Source organism: Colobus angolensis, unplaced genomic scaffold, assembly GCF_000951035.1.
Source record: "Colobus angolensis palliatus isolate OR3802 unplaced genomic scaffold, Cang.pa_1.0 Scaffold6, whole genome shotgun sequence".
In the NCBI taxonomy this organism is placed as follows: Eukaryota; Metazoa; Chordata; class Mammalia; order Primates; family Cercopithecidae; genus Colobus; species Colobus angolensis.
This window is the reverse complement of record NW_012119598.1, coordinates 21,979,911-22,002,258: the sequence shown is the minus strand read 5'-3', so window position 1 is coordinate 22,002,258 and position 22,348 is coordinate 21,979,911. Positions and strand designations below refer to the sequence as shown.

Genomic DNA, 22,348 nt, shown 5'->3' with positions numbered 1-22,348 from the left:
AAAAAAAAAAAAAAAAAGAATGTAACAGAAAAAAAGAAGTACCCTGAATGTCCTAAAGGGCTTATTCTTATCCTTTAGGCAATAGGGACTTTAAGGTGACATAAAGCATGTTGATTGCTTTAACTATTGATTCTATTATCATATGCAAGTTTACTACCGCATTGTATAAGCTCATAGGTATATTTCTTCAATTCCAGGGTGTCTTTGTCACAATATATATGTTTGAGATATCTTTTGTCAGCTACATCATAATTTAAATGAATCCTATATTGTTTTTGAAGGGCAGTGATACTAAAAATAAGGTTTGCAGATGTCCCAAACACATACTTCACTACTTGCCTATTAGTGATAAAAAGTTCTCCTTCCCTTCCTTTTATTCAGTCCACATGCATTCAATATTTACTACATAAAGTGCCACACACAATGCTAGACTCTTGAAGAAACCTTCAAAGTGATCCTGTGTTAAGTGTAATATGCATCCTCTATTCCTATGCAGATTGAATAAAATGTGTTCTCAACAGATGTATCTTTCCCCAGCATACTTTTAAATAATGATAAAAACTTTGATGCTTTCCTTTATATAACTTTCCCTTTAAACTGTTGGTTGTTTTTTTTTTTAAGTTGGTAAAAAGGGTTTTTAAAAAATCTGACAGTCAGGTGAATAGGAAGTGAACAGAATGAAGAGGAGGGAAAACAGACCAGCCAAGTGCTCTCTAATTAAAGTCTGTTGTGTGAAGCATCTTCCAAAAAGACAAGAAGGCTGAGTCTTACCAATATAAAATTCTCAAGAAATCCTTGCCCTGAAGGTATTAAAGCATCAAGGTAGTTATTTCAAGAGTGGATTCCTTCAATTCCTACAGTTTAAAAAATCACCACCTTCATTTGCTGTTATTTTTTCTGTTTTCATCTTTTTTTTTTTCTTACTGGTGAACTCCGTATGGCACCCTTGAGATAAGTCATGTAATTTCTGTAGAGTGGTCTAAGTCTAGTGAGAGGAATATGGAAATTTACAAGCTTTTGCTTTACACAGGACTGAGGAACACCAGATTTGGGCTCCCTTCCCTATTGCCCTTTTTGACACTGAGAAGCCATGTAAAACTGCTGGGGCTCAGTCACTTTTTCTGTTATATAACAATGTGCTTGTGGAATCCAGAGTGTTCTGGGCTCTGCCATGCAGAGGAGGATGAGAAGAAACAGCAAGGTGTGAAGGTCTGGTCCAGGAAACAAAGGAAGAGTCTCAAAGCTCTTACTTTGAGATGGTGTAGACCTTTGATTCTTGTACATCTTTGCTTCCTTTTGCTCTATTTCTTTTGGATGGCCTTCTCCCTGGGTGTGGTATCGTAGCCTGGATTACCTCCTGCACATAAAGTGCATAGTAGTGGGTGGCTTTCTATGGGGAACAATTCTCACCCTTGAAGCTCATTTACTTCATCATCTTTTGCTGCCTCTTCTGGCCAGAGGTTAGGATTTCAAAGTTCAAGACTACAGTGTGGGACTCTATAATTTATTTTATGAAGAAGGCTCTTCTTTTTTTTTTTTTGAGGTAATCTCGCTTTGTCACCCTGGCTGGAGTGCAGTGGCACAATCTTGGCTCCCTGTAACCTCTGCCTCCTGGGCTCAAGTGATTCTCCTGCCTCAGCCTCCAGAGTAGCTAGGATTACAGGTACCCATCACCCTGCCGGCTAATTTTTGTGTTTTTAGTAGAGATGGGGTTTTACCATGTTGGCTAGGCTGGTCTCAAACTCCTGACCTCAAGTGATCCACCTGCCTTGGCCTCCCAAAGTGCTAGGATTACAGGTGTGACCCACTGAGCCTGGCCAGCTCTTCCTGTATTCATTCTCGTATTCACTCATGTATTGAGCCACTACTGGGTGGGATGGAGCCACAGACAGATATAACAAGAGCATTGCCTCAAGGTGACAATGTAGGAGGAAAGGCCAACATGATACATACTTCAGAGGATTTTAAAAATATAATGTCATGACAATCAGAACCTGTTATCACTCCAACTACGATCTATGAACTAAACATCTGGTGTTTTCCAGGGAAAGTACAAAGTTATATTTCAGATCTTTTGTCGATTTTTAGAAGCACTTCTGGAGCATCTATGCAGAGGTCAACAAGTCTGGCACTACTTCAGGTGCTGAGCACTAGGATTAGCTACACACACAGTACTGGCTGCTGCAATCTTACAATCAATTAAAATGCTGAATTTATTCCAAGGAGTATTTGGTTAGTTACCTCGGAGCCAACACAGGATTTTTTTTCCTTGTGCTTATTCCTACTTGAACTTATCTGACTCTATCTATTGTGGGTCCCTGGATCCCTGATCAGATCTTTTCCAATCCAAAAAAACTGGTTGTTATCATAAACCTTATATTGATGGAAGCTATTTCCCCTCCTACCCACTACACATCTAGTGCATCTCCTGGTCTTCATGATGTACGCCTCTCATATTTACTGCAAACACAGCAAGACTGTCACAGCTTTTAGCATATTTTATTTTTTTTTGTTTTTTAACAGAGAATCACTTTGCTTTATCAAGTGTTGAGTCAAAGGGTTATGTAAAAGTTGACATGCCTGCGACTTATTTTTAACTAGCAAATCATAATCATCCCACACTGTCTAAAGTACTAAACTTAACATATAAATCATATGCCCTTACTAGAAAGAGCTAGCTAGAAAAATGTAAATAATAAAATTAAAATTGCTAAACTCCCTCATTATGTATTTATAATTAGCAGTCAAATTATTAACTCTGTTTTCAGAACTTCTGAAATAGGTTGTTGATATTAAGGAAGCTGTTCAACAAAAACCTCAACAAGTATAGTCTTAAAATCAAATCAGTGAAATAATCTTTTAAATGTTTAGCTAGCTATCCATTAGCATTTGCATTAAATTTCAGCAACAGTGGTTGTTTTAGCTTTTTGGGATGTTATTTTTCTGCACAAACATACTGCAAAGAACACACTTGATAAAAAATAAAAGTTATTTGTTTTCATATTTTACACATGACTTTCCAATAGCACTAATCAGATTTTATGTCCATAACTATGGGTATAAAGTAATTATTTTATTTCTCAAATAGTAGTCTGGATCCCCTGTCCATATTCTTTGCTCATATTTACTGTGTCATTTGCCATCAGGTACCACAGTTACCTGGACATATGCCCATTTGCCTAGTTTGACAGAGCTACTTAAGGGTAAGCATCCCAATCTGTGGAAAAGTATAAAAAAAAGTCAGGGATCACAGAATCACCTTTGTTCACAGTGATTACCATCATGTCAATAAATGAAAAATAAAGAAGGAAACTCTCTGAAAGAAAATGTCATGTATTCAGGGATAGGCATTACAATGGGAATACAGATGCCACGGTAACGCATGTGCAAATCAAGTGGAAGAGTCTCTTGTTCTGTGTCCCTCTGATTCAACTTCACCCCTATGTATCTCCAGATGAAGGGAGGAAATTGAAAATTCATCCTCAAGCTTCAAGTACAGTACCCTTTCTGATATGGCTAACAGTAGTTTGGGTAACACCATATTGACTGTGGGTTGCAAAATTAATGCAACATATTAGCAGTTCTGAATCAGATAAGGGGTCAAAATGGAGGAACTGAGGCAAATTTATGTGCTGCAAGACAGAAGGACAACAAATAAGAAACAAAGAACTGTGGCAAGGTGGCAAGTATTGAAAAATTGGGGCAATGTTAATTAATGACGAGGAAGCAAAAAGTGTTGGTTGCCAAAGAAGGGATTTGACAGTCTTGATTCGTTCTTGGAAATGCGGGACTACAAAAAAAATAAATAAATAAAATTGTGAAAGAGTTTTAAATGAAGCTGATGCGATGATACTGAGGCTGCCACACTGTCTGGATTGGTTAGTGTCTATGTCAGCATGCAAATGGGGTGCTTTTCCTTACCTCCAGATGCTCTAAAATATAGGGCGGATTTGTCATGCCAAGCCTCAGCATTGCTCCCTCAGGAATCACTTCAACCAGTTTCCACAGGAGTGTGGGGAGATTGGTGCCAATATCTCTGCCATAAGCCCCCGTGTCTTCACTGGTCAACCATATCTCACAAACACCCTCTGTGAATCAAAGGAGATAATTAACAAATCTGTGGCAGAGCTGTTTCCTTCATCATACAGCTGCTCACTCTTTATAATGCAGTATTTCTCAACACTATTATTCAGGCAGTCTGGGTATTCAATTGCAGAGAAAAAGCAGCTTATCCCATGGTGCCAGTGGGTTATTAAGTTCACTTTACGAACACCAGAGAGTTACAACAATGCTGTAAATTATCAGTGTGTCCTGTGAAGTGATTAACATTCACAGCCAATCAGTTCAACTGTGCTTCCCCCAAAGCACTTTGATCAAGACTAAAGCCTCAGTCCCACCTCAGAGAATACCTAGTTTATTGAATACTCTAAGTCCTGGAACTGAAAGTCACTTCACAGAACAGGTACTATCAGCAGTTAACTCATTAATCAGTATGGCACCAACCTAAGGAAAAATGCCAAGTGTAGTTAAGGTTTAACTCACATATTATTAATTATTAGGTACCCATTTTTCTCGTAGCAACTATTCTAGTCTGTCTTCATTATTCATTCAAAAATAGTATTCATTTTATTGCTGCATTCAAAAAAGTTGGTTGCTGCCTAAACTGAGTGTTTGTGTTGGAAAACCTGTTTACTGACAGCTTGCTTTCTATTTTCCACAAATCAGACGTTAGGAAAATGTATATATATATTTTGTGGTTATTATGTTATAAAGAATCCTGACTTCACATATCATACCCTGCAATGATACTGCTTCAAATGTCCAGAGGAAATACTTTGGGATCCCCCTCATGTTATTTAAAATGAATAAAACAGAGTTAGCAAGAGCCATTCAGGCTTTCATGGCACACAGAACTTTTCTGAACCCATATTCAATGAAATGATCAGCCTATTTTAAAAGGCCAAATGATTAACAAGGCTAAAACAAACAATGAAGTGAGCCTGTGAAATTTGTTCACGCTCAAGTGGTTTGTTGCTTCTGCAGAAGCTCAACACACACAGAGGCACACAAACTGAAGACTTTAGCCTGAACTAAAGTATAAGTTTCTAGAAAGTGTCTTCAAATTATAATTTTAAATTATCTTTAGTTGACAGAACAGAAGAGTTTCAAAAATACATTTAAATATTCCTAGCCAAGAGAGACAACAAATAAAACACATGGCTTTTATGTGAGTGCGGACTTAAAACTTACAGAATAAAAAAGCATAAAATAAAGATCTTTGCTCCTCTTAATATGTTCCAAGAGGTAGAAAAAAACACAGCATAAAGATTTCCAATCACTATTATTTTCTTTACCATAAGAAATACAATTACTTTAGCAAAAAACTAAACTATATAAAAACATTTCCACTTTTTCCTGCCTATCTTTCTGAGACATACACATCCTCACTCACACCCACACAACATGGAAAATACAAGGATAGAAATAAGATTTTAGTTTCCCCAAATTAAAGAATCAATAACTTAGCATTGAGAACAGAATACATAGAAAAAAGATCACTTAAAAAGCTTTTTAAAAAATAAAAAGCTCAATACATTTAAACAGCTGAAGATATTTTTAGCATCTGAAAATTAGTAGTATTATGGATATATGGGTTTTCATAGTTTAAATTAAATACCTAGTTCCAGAAATAATAAACCTTTGCTTAATCTTAATCATTTCATAAAAAGCTTTATCCTCCAAAGAGATAGTCTGGCATGTCCATAGGCTATTTTTAGAAGCGTATAATTTTATAAATATTCTCTGTAGATGAAATAAATCTTTTTCTATTTAAAAAGTAGACTGAAATTAGTGGTATCATCTTTAATATTATATCTGCCATTAGACGCTGGACTCATACAATCTTTTTTTTTAACAAAATCTTATCAGAAAATCCACTCCAGGAAAAGAGATGGCTAAGTAACAACATAAACAGATTTTAAAACATTCTGAAAGAGGTTATAAAAACAGGACATTATCCATGATTTTCCAGTTACTGGCATTTGAGCAACACAATATGAATATTTTAAAATGAACAGAATAATTTTAATTTATAATTTTTCCATCCAAATGGTTCCATGTTATGCCTTATGTAGAGAGCGCGGGTTCCTGGAACAGTGCCTTGCTGTTGCTAGATGAATATAGAAGGGGAAAAATCGCTATGAATAGGAATGGAAATAACATCCATGGAGAAACAGCAGCCAGCTCTTCAAGCTGCATAGGTGGGGACCAATAGCCCCCTGGTGGGCTGAAACTTCAAATTAAATCACATAAAGAGGAAGCAGCTGTAACACTAAATCAGCAACAACAGGAATAATGGTCTTGATGTCTCCAAGATCAAGGCTGCTAAAATACTCTACATAATAGCAACCTGGTTTAAAACACAATGGAACGAAAGAGCATGCGCAAAGTGAAACCCTTGGACTTGAGGAGAATTTTGCTTTGCCAATTCAATTCAAAAATCTGTCAAAGATGATCTTGTTCTTAGTCAATGTGAGAAAGTTCAGCTTTTGTAAGGGTGTATTTCAAGCATGAATCCTAATGAGAATGGATCTCTCAAACAGTTAGGATATGGAAGTCATTACATACTAAAAGTGACGCTAAATGTGGAATCCCCACGCCTGACATCCTTTTCTCTGGAAAGTCTCCTGATTACTCGTAGCACAGGCAGTTCGTGCCAGGCCACGCTTGCATATGAAGTCACCAGAGCACCTGAGGGCTTCAGTAGTCACTAATGGACACACACTGGGACACACGCTTGTATCTGCACACTTAACTGGCTAGACTTATGGACAGAAGTGCTTGCCTAAACAGCTTCATTTCTTAAGGACTTCAGTTATGAGTTTTATTTCTTTGCACATTCAGTTCTCAATTCATCCAAACATTTATTTGGCCCTTACCATGTGCCCTGCAGCTCTTCCAGCTCACAACAGATATGGATTCACCATTAAAATGGCTATTAGCTAAGAGCTGGCAAGGGGACACTTACTAACGTCCACGACCCTTTGCATCCATCCCTATTGTCAGTGGAGATACAATGGGACAGTCTTCAAGAACACAGCCTTAGACCAAAATGAAGGGTCTGCTGGGCTGGCTTAAAATGGACACAATATCGGCCTCAGTAAGATAGTCTCAGTCTGCACTAGAACTTGGAATTTGATTAGTATATGTCAGGAAAATAAACGCATGAAAATGAAAAAGAGACGCAAGCAGGAAGAACTAAGATAAGAGAAGTGAATGCCCATTAAAAACTCCCATGCCTGTAAAAATAAATATATGCAAAAAAAGAAAGTGGTAGGGTAGGAAAGTGGGAGACAGAAATTGGGGTTTTTTTAAGCATCCAAGGGAAGATTTTACTTTTTTCTAAAATTGTTCATCTACCTGACTTTTGTTCATTTTCCCAAAAATTGTTCAGTCAACCCAACTTTTTACATGAACATTATGTTCACCAGATCATCCACCATCCTTCTGATGCATTAATTTTGGTAAAAGGAAAGGCAAATACTGGGAAGAATGAAACGTACTATACAGGAAAAAAAGCCTTAGGTTTAGTTATTAGATTCCATGATCATCTTACCCAAGCAATTATAGATCAGCCTGTAGTTGAAACACAAGCCATTTCCCCCTGAATAAACAGCAACCCCAACAGCTAGATTCCCATCTCTGCTCCATAGCAATTTGAGATGACAGGAGATGGAAGTAGAAGACCTAAAAGTTTGATAATAAAAGGAGGATAATATCGTCAATCAAAGAGTCTCACCACAAAGAAAATTCTCTTTGAAAAATCAAACTTGGTGAAAATTCAATTTCAAAGGATTATGACTCACTATAACTTTATGTATGATCTTCATTGTAATAAATTAAAATATGGGTGAAGACTGATTTCATCTGGTCAAGAAGTAGCATTTCTCTAGTAGTTCCTGCTTTATCTATGAGGAAAATTTCCATGATAAGTTGTTTCAATTATTCATGAATAGTCTCTAAAAATAACTACAAACATCCAAAACCTGTAAATAATGATTACAGGGATCACTAGCTAAAGAGCACTGGATGGCAGGGAAACCTACATCAAGTACACATCATTTAAAAATCCTTGGAAAATCTGCTAACTCTACCTCCCAAAACCCGGTGTTTGTTTGTTTGTTTTTTCTGAGACTGTTTTACTCTGTTACCCAGGCTGGAGTGCAATGGCACGATCTCTGCTCAGTGTAACCTCCGCCTCCAAGGTTCAAGTGATTCTCCTACCTCAGCCTCCTAAGTAGCTGGGATTACAGGTGCACACAACTATGCCCAGCTAAGTTTTGTATCTTTAGTAGAGATGGGGTTTCACCATGTTGGCCAGGCTAGTCTCCAACTCCTGACCCCAGGTGATCCACCCACCTTAGCCTCCCAAAGTGCTGGGATTACAGGCATGAGCCACCACACCTGGCCCCTCCCCCTGTCTTTTGTTCTCCATTCCTATCCTTTGTTTTTTCCTCTCAATTTTATCCTTGAGTCTTTCTCCGCCATCTGGTTCCAGCCTTTATTCTCCCACTAAGGGAAATACATTAAACAGATATTACTTGTTATATTTATTTAATATGCATTAAATTGTCTGCTTTTACTTCCTGCTGCTTTCTTTTAAGGGTCACAGTGCATTATATTTTTAGGGGTTCTTTCTTCTTAAAAAGTAATCTTAGAAAATTCAGAAATTAGGCCGTGTGAGGTGGCTCATGCCTGTAATCCCACCACTTTGGGAGGCCAAGGCGAGCGAATCACCTGAGGTCAGGAGTTCGAGACCAGCCTGACCAAAATGGAGTCACCCCAACTCTACTAAAAATACAAAACTAGCCAGGTGTGGCGGTGCATGCCTGTAATCCCAGCTACTCAGGAGGCTGAGGCAAGACAATCACTTGAACCCGGGAGGCAGAGGTTGAATTTCCTGTAGTTCCCTGAGCAAGTCATTATAGCTCTGGCCACTATGCTTTACACCCATGCTGTTTCCTCTACCTAAAATGACCTCTACTCTTCTTTGCGTAAGAAATACCTCTTTGAAGCCAGGCACTCGTGCCTGTCATCCCAGCACTATGGGAGGCCAAGGCAGGCGGATCACTTGAGGTCAGGAGTTCAAGACCAGCCTAGCCAACATGGTGAAACCTCATCGCTACTAAAAATACAAAAAAGCCAGGCACAGTGGGGCATGCCTGTAGTCCCAGTTACTTGGGAGGCTGAGGCAGGCAAATTACTTGAACCTGGGAGGCGGGGGATGCAGTAAACTAAGATGGCACCACTCCACTCCAGCCTGGGAGACAGCATGAGACTCGGTTTCAAAAAAAAAAAAAAAAAAAGAAAAGAAATACTTCTTCAGAAAACTTTCGTGACCACTGAGAATAATTTACATGCTCTTCTCCTGTGCTTTCAACACTCTTGAATATAATTCTGTTAATACAATGTGTTATAATTATTGGTTTGTCTTCCCTGAGAGAAAAGAAGCATTTCCCAGGCAGAGCTGCAAAAATCTAAAACACACACGCCTAGGACCTATCATGATGCTAGCAAATAGCAAGGCCTCAATAAATTTTGGTTCCATCAATCAACATATTTGATGGGATCGCTTTCAGTAAAAAAAAAAAAAAAGAAAAAAAGAGATGCACAGATTAAGTATATTTCAGCCAACATCTGAAAAGCACCTCTTCCTATACAGACACATAAATATACACACATACATATAAACAGACACACACACACACACACACACACACATACAGAGACTGTGCACAAAAGTGGAGGAGGTTATATATTAGGCAATGAGGAAATACCAAAATGAATATTATTTGGACAATATGGAAATGCAGCTTGAATGTTGCAAAGTTTCTTGTATAGTCTCTTAATTTCTACACAAGATTAACAGTCCTGCTTAGGGTTCACTATTACCCTACAACAACAGCTGGCCAGCACAGCAACTGAATACAACCAGCTTTTCACTTACAGGTATGATTTTCTTTTTAGTTAAAAAGAAGTTCAGACAGATCAATACCCAGAAAACAAACTTTAACACTATTTTTATTGCCTTAATAACAAGAGTTAACAAAGAGATGGTATTTCCAGACCTTACTGATATCTGTAATTATACTTGTTACAGAAAAAAAATTTGTTGGCATAAATTGATAATGCTGTTGCTAAACAAAAACAACTTGTTTATTTCTTTCAAAAGGTCATCAGAAAGAATATTGTTGATTTCCATACTTCTGCAGGAATTTGGAAATAATGGAAAGTTCAAAATAAACTAAATACCATAAAAGGATGATACACTTTCTGAAAACAAGGCATCTGACTCCCTAGTCTCCAAAATCTGTAATAAGCCTCAATGAAGCAGATTAAGTTGATCCTCTTAATACCATGGTATGTTATGCTCCATATACGGGCATTTTTAATACCCCTAGAGAGAATATAGACAGCAGTGTCTATGAACAGGTCCTCTTGTGTTTCAGCATGATGTGGAGAGAGGTGTAATTCTATCTTTAAAAATCACAACGGGCTCAACCGCTAGCAGTCCAAACATTATAGATATGCAAAGGAGGAGGAAGAGGAAAGAAGAAAATCATTAGATGCCTGCAATGCAGTACATTGTTCTCAGAAAATATTAATAATCAGTTGATAATGCTGATAAAACTTTTCTAGATTTCAAGACTAACAACGAGCTACAGAATAGTTTAGAGGGTAAAGAAAAGTAAAAAAAACAAAGGATTTTTCATTATTTCAGCCACTGAGCTCAATTATGGAATGAAGAACAAATAAAAGTTCAGATTTTTAAAGGACAGAATTTTTGTGACTAATGTTTTGGTCCTAAAGGTCTTTCCCTTTGGGTCAGTCATAGTAGCTCATTCCTGTAATCCCTGCTCTTTGGGAGGCCAAGGCAGGAAGGAATCCCTGAGGCAAGGAGTTTAAGACCAGCCAGGGCAACACAGTGAGACCCTATCTCTACAAAAACTAAAAAAGTTAGTCGGGCATGGTAGTGTGCACCTGTAGTCCTAGCTATTTGGGAGGCTGAGGCAGGAGGATCACTAGAGCCCAGGAGTCGAGGTTACAGTGAGCTATGATTGCACCACTGCACTACAGCACTAGAGCCAGAGCAACAGAGTAAGACCTTGTTTCTTTTTTTTTTTTTAAGTGACCTTCACTTAAGGTACAGTCAAACAGAACTGAAATTCTGCAGTTAAAATTAGAAAATTTTGTCTTTAAAACTTATACAAGTACAGATGGTGCCCGACTTACAATGGCTCGACTTAGGATTCTTCAACTTTACGACAGCGTGAAAGCGATATGCGTTCAGTAGAAACCATACTTCCAGTAAACATACAACCATTCTGTTTTTCATTTTCAATACAGTATTCATCACATTGCATGAAATATTCAACACTATATTATAAAGTAGGCTTTGTATTAGATGATTTTGCCCAACTATAGGCTAATAAAAGTGTTCTGAGCATGTTTAAGGTAGGCGAGGCTAAGCTATGATGATCAGTAGGTTGGGTGTATTAAATGCTTTTTCTTTTCTTTTCTTTCTTTTTTGTTTTGTTTTGTTTTGTTTTCAAGACAGGGTCTTACTCTGTCACCAAGGCTGTAATGCAGTGGTGTGACCATGGGTCACTGCGGCCTTGACCTCCTGGACTCAAGTGATCCTGCCACCTCAGCCTCCTAGGTAGCTGGGACTACAGGTATGTGGCACCACATATGGCAAATTTTTGTATTTTTTGGACAGACAGGGTTTCACCATGTTGCCCAGGCTGGTCTCAAATTCCTGGAGTCAAAAAATCTGTTCTCCTTGGCCTCCCAAAATGCTGGGATTACAGGTGTGAGCCAATGCACCTGGCCTTTAAATGCATTTCAACTTATATTTTCAACTTATAATGGGATGTGACCCCATCGTAAGTTGAGGAGCATCCGTACTTAAACAGCAAATAGAATTTTCTATTTTCTATTATATTATTATATGTTCAGTTTGAAGGTATATCAGGTATATGGTTTAGGTGTCCTCATACAAATAAAACATCATTCATTCATTCACTCATTCATTCATTGACTCCTTCTAGCAAGTAATTGTTGAACACCTATTATGTACCAGACACTGTTCTAAACCTTAGAGATAAAGTCTCTGCCCACATGAAACCTATTCAAGTAAAACAGACAATAAACTAAGACATAAAGAACATATTGTCAAGTAAAAATAAGTGCTAATAAAAATTTTAAAAGCAAGATAAAAGGCATGGATGATGAGGTCAGGTGCAGTGGCTCACGTCTGTAATCCCAGCACTCTGGGAGGCTGAGGCGGGCGGATCACCTGAGGGCGGGAGTTTGAGACCAGCCTGACCAACATGGAGAAACCCCATCTCTACTAAAAATAGAAAATCAGCCAGGCGTGGTGGCGTATGTCTGCAATCCCAGCTACTCGGGAGGCTGAGGCAGGAGAATCACTTGAACCCGGGAGGCAGAGGTTGCAGTGAGCCGAGATTGCGCCATCGCACTCCAGCCTGGGCAACAAGAGTGAAACCCCATCTCAAAAAAAAAAAAAAAAAAGGTATGGATGATGGTACTGGATTACATCCCAGTAAACCCACTGTACATTGAAAATATGAGTTGAAAGTGCATGTAAAGGCCAGCCTCATTGGCTCACACCTGTAACCCCAGCATTTTGGGAGGCCAAGGAGGGTGGATTTTTTGAGTCCAGGATGATGAAGTAATTGGGAAAAGACACTTATTTTTGATAGGGAATAGTTGAGGAAGACTCACAATGACACAAAACCTGAATGAAGCAAGGTAGTAAGCCATGTAGATCAGCTATCTAAAGGAAGAGCCCTTGAAGCAGAGGGAATATAAGTGCAAAGACACAATATGAGTATGCCTGCAGTTCCCAAGGCATCACCAAGAGGTCAGTGTGGTTAGAATGAAGTGAGTGAGGGGTTTGTGGTGAGAAAGAATTGTACAAGGGGAGCCAGTGTTAATGGAAGTTGTTATAAGGGGCTCAAGCTCACAGGGCAGGACTAAGAGAGCAAAGATGACATGTTGATAAGCTATGCACGTCATAGCCAATAAATATGCAATATGTATATTATAGTTGCCAGTGAAAGCTCTCAATAATTTCACTTTAAGATATTCTCATACTTATGCTCATGAAAACTGAATGCAGTTTCAAAATTCTCAAATCACTAGATATGTTGTATAAGAAGGGGCAGGAAAAAAAATAACATAATTTAACTGTCCACTCTTTCTGAACAAAATTAATTTCATTCACTCTTTATTTGGAGGGGAAATTTATTATTATAATTGACCAAAATATACCAAACAACACTCACAAATGTAAATAGAAATAAATAAAAGGAACTCAGACCAGTAACAATGTACGCTTTTTAGTTGGTATTACCTAGAGGAAAAGGAAGTGGTGCTTGTCTTTTATCTATTTTCTTTTCTTATTTCTTTCCATCCAACAGAGCCTAAATACTACTACTGGGCCCCCGCTTCTCACTTAGCATTATTTAAGTTGAAATCCAGGAAATAAACCAATACTTGACACAAACTCAGAGTCTTAAAGTTTGAACCACCGCTTTGGCTTCAGAAGACAGGACAAATAAGAATATGTGAAATAGAACCTTCTCTATGAGGCAGGAAAAGGAATAGAAAAATAGGCTCACCCTCAAGAACCTACTACCCCAAAACCTGGAAACTATAATTATAAATACAATAATTTGGATCACTTTATTCTTTTGAACTACAGGTAAATATCCTTAATCCAAAATGCTTAGGACAAGAGGGGTTTTGGATTTCAGATTTTTTTCAAATTCTGGAAAATTTGCATCATACATATGAGCTAAACATACCCAATCTGAAAATCCAAAGTCCAAAGTGCTCCAATGAGCATTTCCTTTGAGTGTCATGTTGGCACTCAAAAAGTTTCAGATTTTAGAACATTTTGGATTTTGGATTTTTGGATTAGGGATACTCAAAGGGGGTTAGTTAAAATAGCCTTCTGTGCCTTTTACAGGTTGGATGTAGGAGATGAGAAGATAGTTATGTTCTCTAGTAAATAAAAAGTAAAAAGGTTGTGTGTGTGTGTGTGCACGCGTGTGTGCACATATGCACTGTTTCTACATAATGAAAGAATAAAGTGCAATTCTAGGACAAATAAATATTGTTTAAAAGTTTTAAGAAGCAGCTAGTGATTCAGCCCTGAGGAAAGGAAGAATAGTCAGAATAGGAAGGTCTGATAGATATCCCAGTTAGCAAGAATTTAATAATCAGTTACTTCTTCAATTTAAAATTTCTAAGAACCAAACACTACAAACATTTGCAGGTAATATTAACAAAAGGTATTTTTAATACTATTATAATAGAATAACATACATATCAATAACCAGTTCTATAACTTGACCAAAACTATTCCAATCAAAATGATAACTACCAACATATTTGCTTCTATAGAGGAATATGTAATACCCAGTACAAACTGTTGACTCTGACCATACTGATGATAGCAAACATTAATTAAAAGGACAGGTCAGGCACAGTGGCCATACCTATAATCCCAGCACTTTGGGGGGCTATGGTGGGTGGATCACTTGAGGTCAGGGGTTTGAGACCAGCCTGGCCAACATGGAAACCCAGTCTCTACTAAAAATACAAAAATTAACACAGCATGGTGGTGCGCCCCCGTAATCCCAGCTACTTGGGAGGCTGAGGCAGGAGAATCACTTGAACCAGGAGGTGGAGGTTGCAGTGAGCTGAGATCACGCCACTGCCCTCCAGCCTGTGCGACAGAGTGAGACTCCGTCTCAAAAAAGACATATTGTGAGGGCTTCCACTTCTACACATGAAGGATTAACTGTTATAGAAATTACCCTACTGCTGTAAACAACTAGAAAAATTGACACAATATATGAGACAACAATAATTAGACAAGGAACAACATAGTGAAGGAATGTGATTCTTGAGAGAAACAAAGGAGATGAGCAATATGAGTTCATTTCCAGGCCACAATACAGACAGGTAGGAAAACAAATGATCTTTCTGATTTGAAAAGACAGAGGTTGGAGTTTAGAAGGTTACAACTGATAGGATTAAATATTACAGAGGAGAGGGCTTCATATGGAGGCAGAGCTCCAAAAATCAGAAGAGGGCTCCCTTCAAGTCTCTGGCTGAGTACTGATGTGGGCTAAACTATTGACTATGGTTATTTATTTATTTGGAGACAGAATCTCACTATTTTGCCCAGGCTGGGCTCACACTCTCAATCCTCCTGCCTCAAGCCTTCTGAGTACTGGGACAACAGGCATGCATCATTGAGTCTGGCTCAGTGTGGTTACGACCAGGAGGGGGAAAAAAAACTCAATCAATAGGAACACAGTCAGAAATGACAAAGATGATGGAATTAGCAGACAAGGACATAAAAACAGCTATTGTACATGTGGTCTATGCATTTATAAAAATATGAGCATGATAAGAAAACAAAAGAAGGTATTTGAAAAGATCCTAGTGGAACTTCTAGAGATGAACTTGAAGACCTAGTAACAGAAACTACCCAAAATGAAATGAAGAGAAATAAAACATTCATAATAAAAACAAACAGAACAGAACCACACCAAGCACACTAACACATAAGTAGAGTCCCTAAAATATGGCTAAATTTTCCCCAAATTTAGCAAAAACTATAAACCACAGATTCAATAAATTTAATCAACCTTCATCAGAATAAACAAAAGAAGCCACACCAAAGTACACAAACAAATTACTTTTATTTTTTTTTTTTTAGAATAAACAAGGTAATGAGGAGAAAATCTTAAAAGCAGCTGGGGGTTGGAAGTAATATTGTATATAAGAACAAAGAAAAGAGTGACAGACGACTTCTTGTCAGAAACGATGCAAGCCAGAGTGTAATGGAGACATAATCTCAAAAGATGGAACAACTCTCAACCTAGATTTTTCTTGACTTTTCAGACAAAGCTCAGTGAACTCAATACCAGCAGACCTCTACTCCAAAGACTAATAAAGAAAGATCTTTAAACAGGAGAGAAATAATACTAGATAAAAAGCACAGTACCAGATGATACACAAAGAAAAGAATTGGACCAGAAATGCAAATGTGTGAGTATATATAAAATATAATTTTTAATTTTTTTGTTTTTTTTTGAGACAGAGTATCACTCTGTTGCCAGGCTGGAGTGCAGTGGCGTGATCTCCACTCACTACAACCTCTGACTCCCTGGTTCAAGCAATTCTCCTGCCTCAGCCTCCCAAGTAGCTGGGATTACAGGCACATGCCACCACGCCCAGCTAATTTTTGTATTTTTAGTAGACACAGGGTTTCACCATGTTGGCCAGGATGGTCTCTATCTTCTGACCTTGTGATCTGCCTGCCTTGGCCTCCCAAAGTGCTGGGATTACAGGCGTGAGCCACCGTTAAAATGTAATTGCTCAGCTTGGCATGGTGGCTCACGCCTGTAATACCAGCACTTTGGGAGGCCAAGGCAGGCGGATCACCTGAGGTTGGGAGTTTGAGACCAGCCTGACCAAGATGGAGAAACCCCGTTTCTACTAAAAATACAGAATCAGCTGGATATGATGGCACCCACCTGTAACCCCAGATACTTGGAAGGCCAAGGCAGAAGAATCACTTGAATCCAGGAGGGGAAGGTTGTAGTGAGCTGAGATCATGCCATTGCCCTCCAGCCTGGGTAAAAACAGCAAGACTCCGTCTCAAAAAAAAAAAAATAAAAAATAAAAAACTATATATATATTATATACACATACATAAAATTGTTTAAAGCAAAAATAATAACATATTATGGGGTTTACACCTGATGCAAAAGACTGACAGTAGCACAAAGGACAAGAAGAAAGATGAAATGGAAACATACACTTGTAAGGTTCTTACACTATAAATAATGTAGTAAAATATTATTTGAACATAGATCGTGATAGTTAAGGGTATATATTTAAACCTGAGAGTAACCATCAATCAATCAAAATGGTAATTTTGGTAAGTCCATCTTTTTTCTATTTTATAAAACATTTAAAAGGAGCTAAATCAACAAATGAAGTCTACGTGTGTTGAACGTAAGTTGACTTATAAGCTAATTAAGTACAATGATCATTATTAAATTCTGCGATGTGAGGCTAATCTAGAGAGCTAATATTCAGTATTTTAAAACAGTATGTTAGTTATCCTCTCGCCGAAGGGGAAAAACCGAATGTCATTTTGAAATAACTACCTCATGGAAAAAAAGTGATAATTTCTCATTGCCAATAATTCAACTTTTCACAGAAAGGTAAAACATACTTAGTTGCTGGCACTGAGGAAAACAACAAACCAACAACTTCATTGATCTCACCTTTTCTTTGCCCCAAAGCGCCAATTCAGGGCTCTCTAATTTGTACCTAGATATGATGTAAGATTTTAATAACTCTGTTCTTAAAGTCAGTTAAGCATACTTCTCTCTCTCTTCATGGCTTATCACCATGGTTCACTAAAAATAGATCCCATTAGACAAGCTGCTTTTGGCACTATGGGTAACACAATGCATGAGTGTAATCAATCAATGTATTTGAATAAGAAACACAGACAATTTTTAAAAATAAGAATTATCCAGCTTGAAATGCCAAAACTCTTTATCCACTTCATTTTATAAATACAGACTGTGATAGAAAGGTCAACAGACTTGCCCAAAGTGATACAATAAGCAGCAGCACAGCATGGATTAGAATTAATCTCTTAATTTCCAAGAAGCAACTCCAACATAATTCTTTTTAATGCCAATTTAGTGACTCAAGGAGAAGACCTATAAAATGCTGACTATAATTATGATATGAGTAGTACCAACCAAAAATCTCAAAAGCCAACTTTAGTAGCATTAGAAATAAGAAATGATTGGAGAAAACCAAAACAATGTGTAAATAACATGAGATGCGTTAAGAGTAATAAACCTGTGCTATCCAATATAACCACAAGTCATATGTGGTCGCTAAACACTTGAAATGCAGTTGGTTTGAACTAAGACGTGCTTTTTTTTTTTTTTTTTGAGATGGAGTCTCGCTCTGTCACCCAGGCTGGAGTGCAGTGGCGTGATCTCGGCCCACTGCAACCTCCGCCTCCCGGGTTCCTGCCATTCTCCTGCCTCAGCCTCCTGAGTAGCTGGGACTACAGGCACCCAATACCACGCCCGGCTAATTTTTTGTATTTTTAGTAGAGATGGGGTTTCATCGTGTTAGCAAGGATGGTCTCGATCTCCTGACCTCGTGATCCATCTGCCTCGGCCTCCCAAAGTGCTGGAATTACAGGCGTGAGCCACTGTGCCCAGTCCTAAGATGTGCTTTAAGTGCCAAGGTACACATCTGATTCCAACTACTTAGTATGAAAAAGGAATGTAAACTATCTTATTAAGATTTTAAAATAATTTTTAAAACTGAGCTGGGCACAGTGGTACATGCCTGCAGTCCTAGCTACTTGCGTGGTTGAGGCAGGCGGATAGTCTGAGCCCAGGAGTTCAAGGCTGCTGTGAGCTATGACTGAGCCATTTTGCACTCCAGCCTGGGCAACAGAGAGAGGCTCCATCTCCCACTCCCCGACAAAAGAAATTGATTACAAATTGAAATTAGTATTTTGGATATAATGAGTTAAAGTATCTGATTAAAATAAACTTAACCTGTATCTTTTTCCTTTTTTAATGTGGCTACTAGAACATTTTAAATTATACACATGGCTCATATATTTCTACTGGGCAGCACTGTTATAAGGTATAGAACTGCCTACAATGAAGAACGAAAAGAATTAACATGAATTTTAATTCACATAATATATTAATAAATAATACTTTCTCCTAATTAATTAACAGAAACTGAAAATTCATCACAGTGAAGTGAAATGATTAAGATTTTGCACTTCATTTATGTATATTTCTTGATTGTATTGACACATTTTATTAAAATTCAAAACATATTAGTTAATAAATTAAAAAGTGGTCATTCAGAAATGCAACTGTACAACAATCATTTTGTGTATTATCTTTAAGTCATCTTGGACATATACATTTTATACACTTCACAGTGTTTACAAAATAGAAAGAGACTATTGTATTTAAAACTATACTTCAAAGTTGAGTCCTTAATTCTCACTATTAAAATAGATATTTAGTAGTTCTTACTGCAAATAGCATTTCTATCTGCAAATTGCTTCCAACTGTAAACCATTATTTATAAGTCATAAATGAAGAAACACAAAAAATAGGTAAGATATGTAATTTGCCAATTATTAACCAAAACATGAGTGGCATAGAAATCTTTTAAAAAGCTCCTCATTTCCAGGTGTGATTTATACAACTTTTCTTGTTTAGGAAAAAATGAATATCATTACCAAAGTACTCCTGTTAACTTGATAAAAACACCATCTCTCAATCCCACTCCATAAAACCTTTACAGAGAAACTCTCCACCTTTGTCTCCTCTGCAGCCAATATATTACTGTGGCATTTACTTACGAGGATTTAAAAAGAAATAGGGTACTTATAGTAATTGCACTGGTCCAAGCTTAGCCAAATACAGCAAAATCATTTTGTTATCTTTTATATGTGTGCTGGTTAAGTTTTAAAAATGCTTTATTACCTCTATTAAGTCTGCCAAATCTCTTCTAGGAAAAACTGTTCTGATATTTCAAACTTGAGTTCACTTAAATTCTACAAAACTCTTGCGAAATACATTTTCATTCTGTATTCTCTAACTCCCCAGTTCTTTTTTTGTTATTTCCTGTGGCTTCAGCTGGTTAAGGATTAAGCTGAGGTCCTAGAAAGGGTGTCTTTCATTCATCATTTATTTTAAAGATCTCCAACAGTGACCAATGGAGAGAAATTCCTCAGTAAATGCAGCAGGAGGAAGGAACAGACAGAAAAAAGTGGAGAGAAGTATCTCTAATATACTATATAATTTACTTCTCATTATGTTCATTGTGTATTGCCTCTCTGCCCCACCCCCAAATAGAAGGAAAGCTACAATAAGACTGAGATTCTCATCTGTTTTGTTCACCGAACTAACTCTTGTAATAGGACAGTGACTGAGGCCATATTAAGCATCTGGTGAATATTTATTTATTGACTGAATGAATAAATTAATAAGAAGACAGGAAGAAAGGGAAGCATGAAGGGTTGGGGAAGGAGGAAAAGGAGGAGGGACATTGAGATGACAACATGAAAGGAAGAAGGAGCCTACAGGTGCAGTTCTCAGATTTGCTTACAAAGAAAAGAACATAAGAAAGTATTCAAGTTTTCACAGTGTTTCAAACAGAAAACAAAGCATGAATGCTCATTCTCATTGGAGTAGGAAGTACACAATCAGAAAATACCTATATGTATTCAACAGACAAAAAAAAACAGATTGTAAAAATAATAAATTGTTTGAGCTTCTGTTAATGGTTCCTACTTACGCACCAATTTATCATCTTTTATATATCCACACAAGTGGAGAATAGCCACCAAAATGGGAAGAAAAGGTTTCCTGAGAAATACAGAAAATTGAGATGATTCTATCCATTAACTTAATCCATTCTCCCTTTAAAATGAGAAAAAAATAACATTATTTCATTTTAATAGGAAAAAAAGGAGAGTTTTACTAGGGAATCATTTGAAGACCATCAGTCTACACAGAAGTACACTGGCTACCTATCAGTTCCAAGAGAACTCCACAAATTTGAAATTTAAAACATCAAGTTAGAAGATGATATCCTGGAAGCAATGAACACAACTAGCAATCATATCTTAGTTTCAAAACCCTTTCTCCCAACATAAAGTATAAGAATTGCTTAGAGAAATGGGTGATTCCAGGATTTTAGTTAGGGAAAGTACAAGGTAAGCCTAAAACATTTTCTGGTGGCAGACAGTAAGAAAGTACTAAAAAAACTATGAGGGCAAATCAAGAGAACAAAGGAGTCAAACTGAAGAAGCTGTCAATGGCCAATCTGGGACAATTTGATCAGCAAAATAAATAATGACAGTAGCGGAATTTAAAGTATAGAACAAAACAAATATCCATGAGTCCAAAACAGAAAAGGTAATTCAAAAAATAAATGGAGGAAAAAGCAGAGGTCTTCCATATAATATAATTGTAATTACTGAATGTAAAAGGTAAGGTAGGAAAATCAACATCTGACAAACACCACAAGTAATAATTGTCAGAGGCAAGGATCATCCATGGATGTTAAAGTTAGTGGGCAGAAGGAAGATATTTACAGTTTTTAAGCATCTCCCCATAGGACACTTATTAATTAAAATGAAAAAAAAAAAAAACCAGCTCACAGTGGTGAAACTTGGCATCACCTTAACTATATAATAAAAATGAAACCCACCAGTAATGAGACTTCTTAACATCATGTACCTTAATGTTCTGAAAAGTGCATATCAATTACTTTGGTGGTACTCTTGCCAAAAATGCATAACCTGAATTTAATCACATGGAAATACCAGACAAACTCAAATTGAGAGAGGTGCTACAAAATAACTGACCAGCACATTTCAAAAATATTAAGGTTATAAAAGACAAACACGGGAGACCTGGCCCAGATTGGAAGTGAAGAGACTAAGGAGACATGGTAACTACATGTAATGTGGGATCCTACATGGACCTGGGACCAGAAAAAGAATGTTAGTGAAACAATGGGTGAAATTTGGATAGGGTCTGTAGATTACATAATAGTATTTTACCAACATTAAGTTTCTGGTATTGATAATTAGATAATGGTCATGTTAAAATAGAAACATTCAAGGCCAGGTGTGGTGGCTCAGGCCTGTATTTCCAGCACTTTGGGAGGCCAAGGAGGGATGATCACTTGATCCCAGTTGGTTCGAGACCAGCCTGGGCAATATGGCGAAACCCCGTCTCTACAAAAATTACAAAAAAAGTTAGCTGGGTGTGGTGGTGCACACCTGTAGCCCCAGCCCAGGAAGCTGAGGTAGGAGGATGGCTTGAGTGAGGGAGTTCAAGGCTGCAGTGAGCTGTGATTGTGCTACTACACTCTCACTGGGGGGACAGAGTGAAACACTGTCTCGAAAAAAGAAGGAAAAGAAAAGAAAGAAAGAAGGCAAAGAAAGAAAAAGAAAGAGAGAGAGAGAGAGAAAGAGAGAGAGAGAGAGAGAGAAAGAAAGAAAAAAGAAAGAAAGAAAGAAAGAAAGAAAGAAAGAAAGAAAGAAAGAAAGAAAGAAAGAAAGAAAAGAGAAAGAAAGAAAGAAAGAAAGAAAGAAAAAGAAAGAAAAGAAAGAAAGAAAGAAAAGAAAGAAAGAAAGAAAGAAAGAAAGAAAGAA

General features: G+C 37.5%; 1 protein-coding gene across 2 annotated transcripts in view; it reads right to left on the bottom strand.

Annotated features, from left to right (window-relative positions):
* CDKAL1 (CDK5 regulatory subunit associated protein 1-like 1) overlaps positions 1-22,348 on the bottom strand; it is a 715,588-nt gene that overhangs the window by 277,632 nt on the left and 415,608 nt on the right. For both annotated transcript variants that reach the window (XM_011962766.1, XM_011962767.1), the window contains one exon: positions 3,922-4,088. In XM_011962766.1, the coding sequence (XP_011818156.1) occupies positions 3,922-4,088 (167 nt within the window). The remainder of the gene's footprint in view (positions 1-3,921; positions 4,089-22,348) is intronic.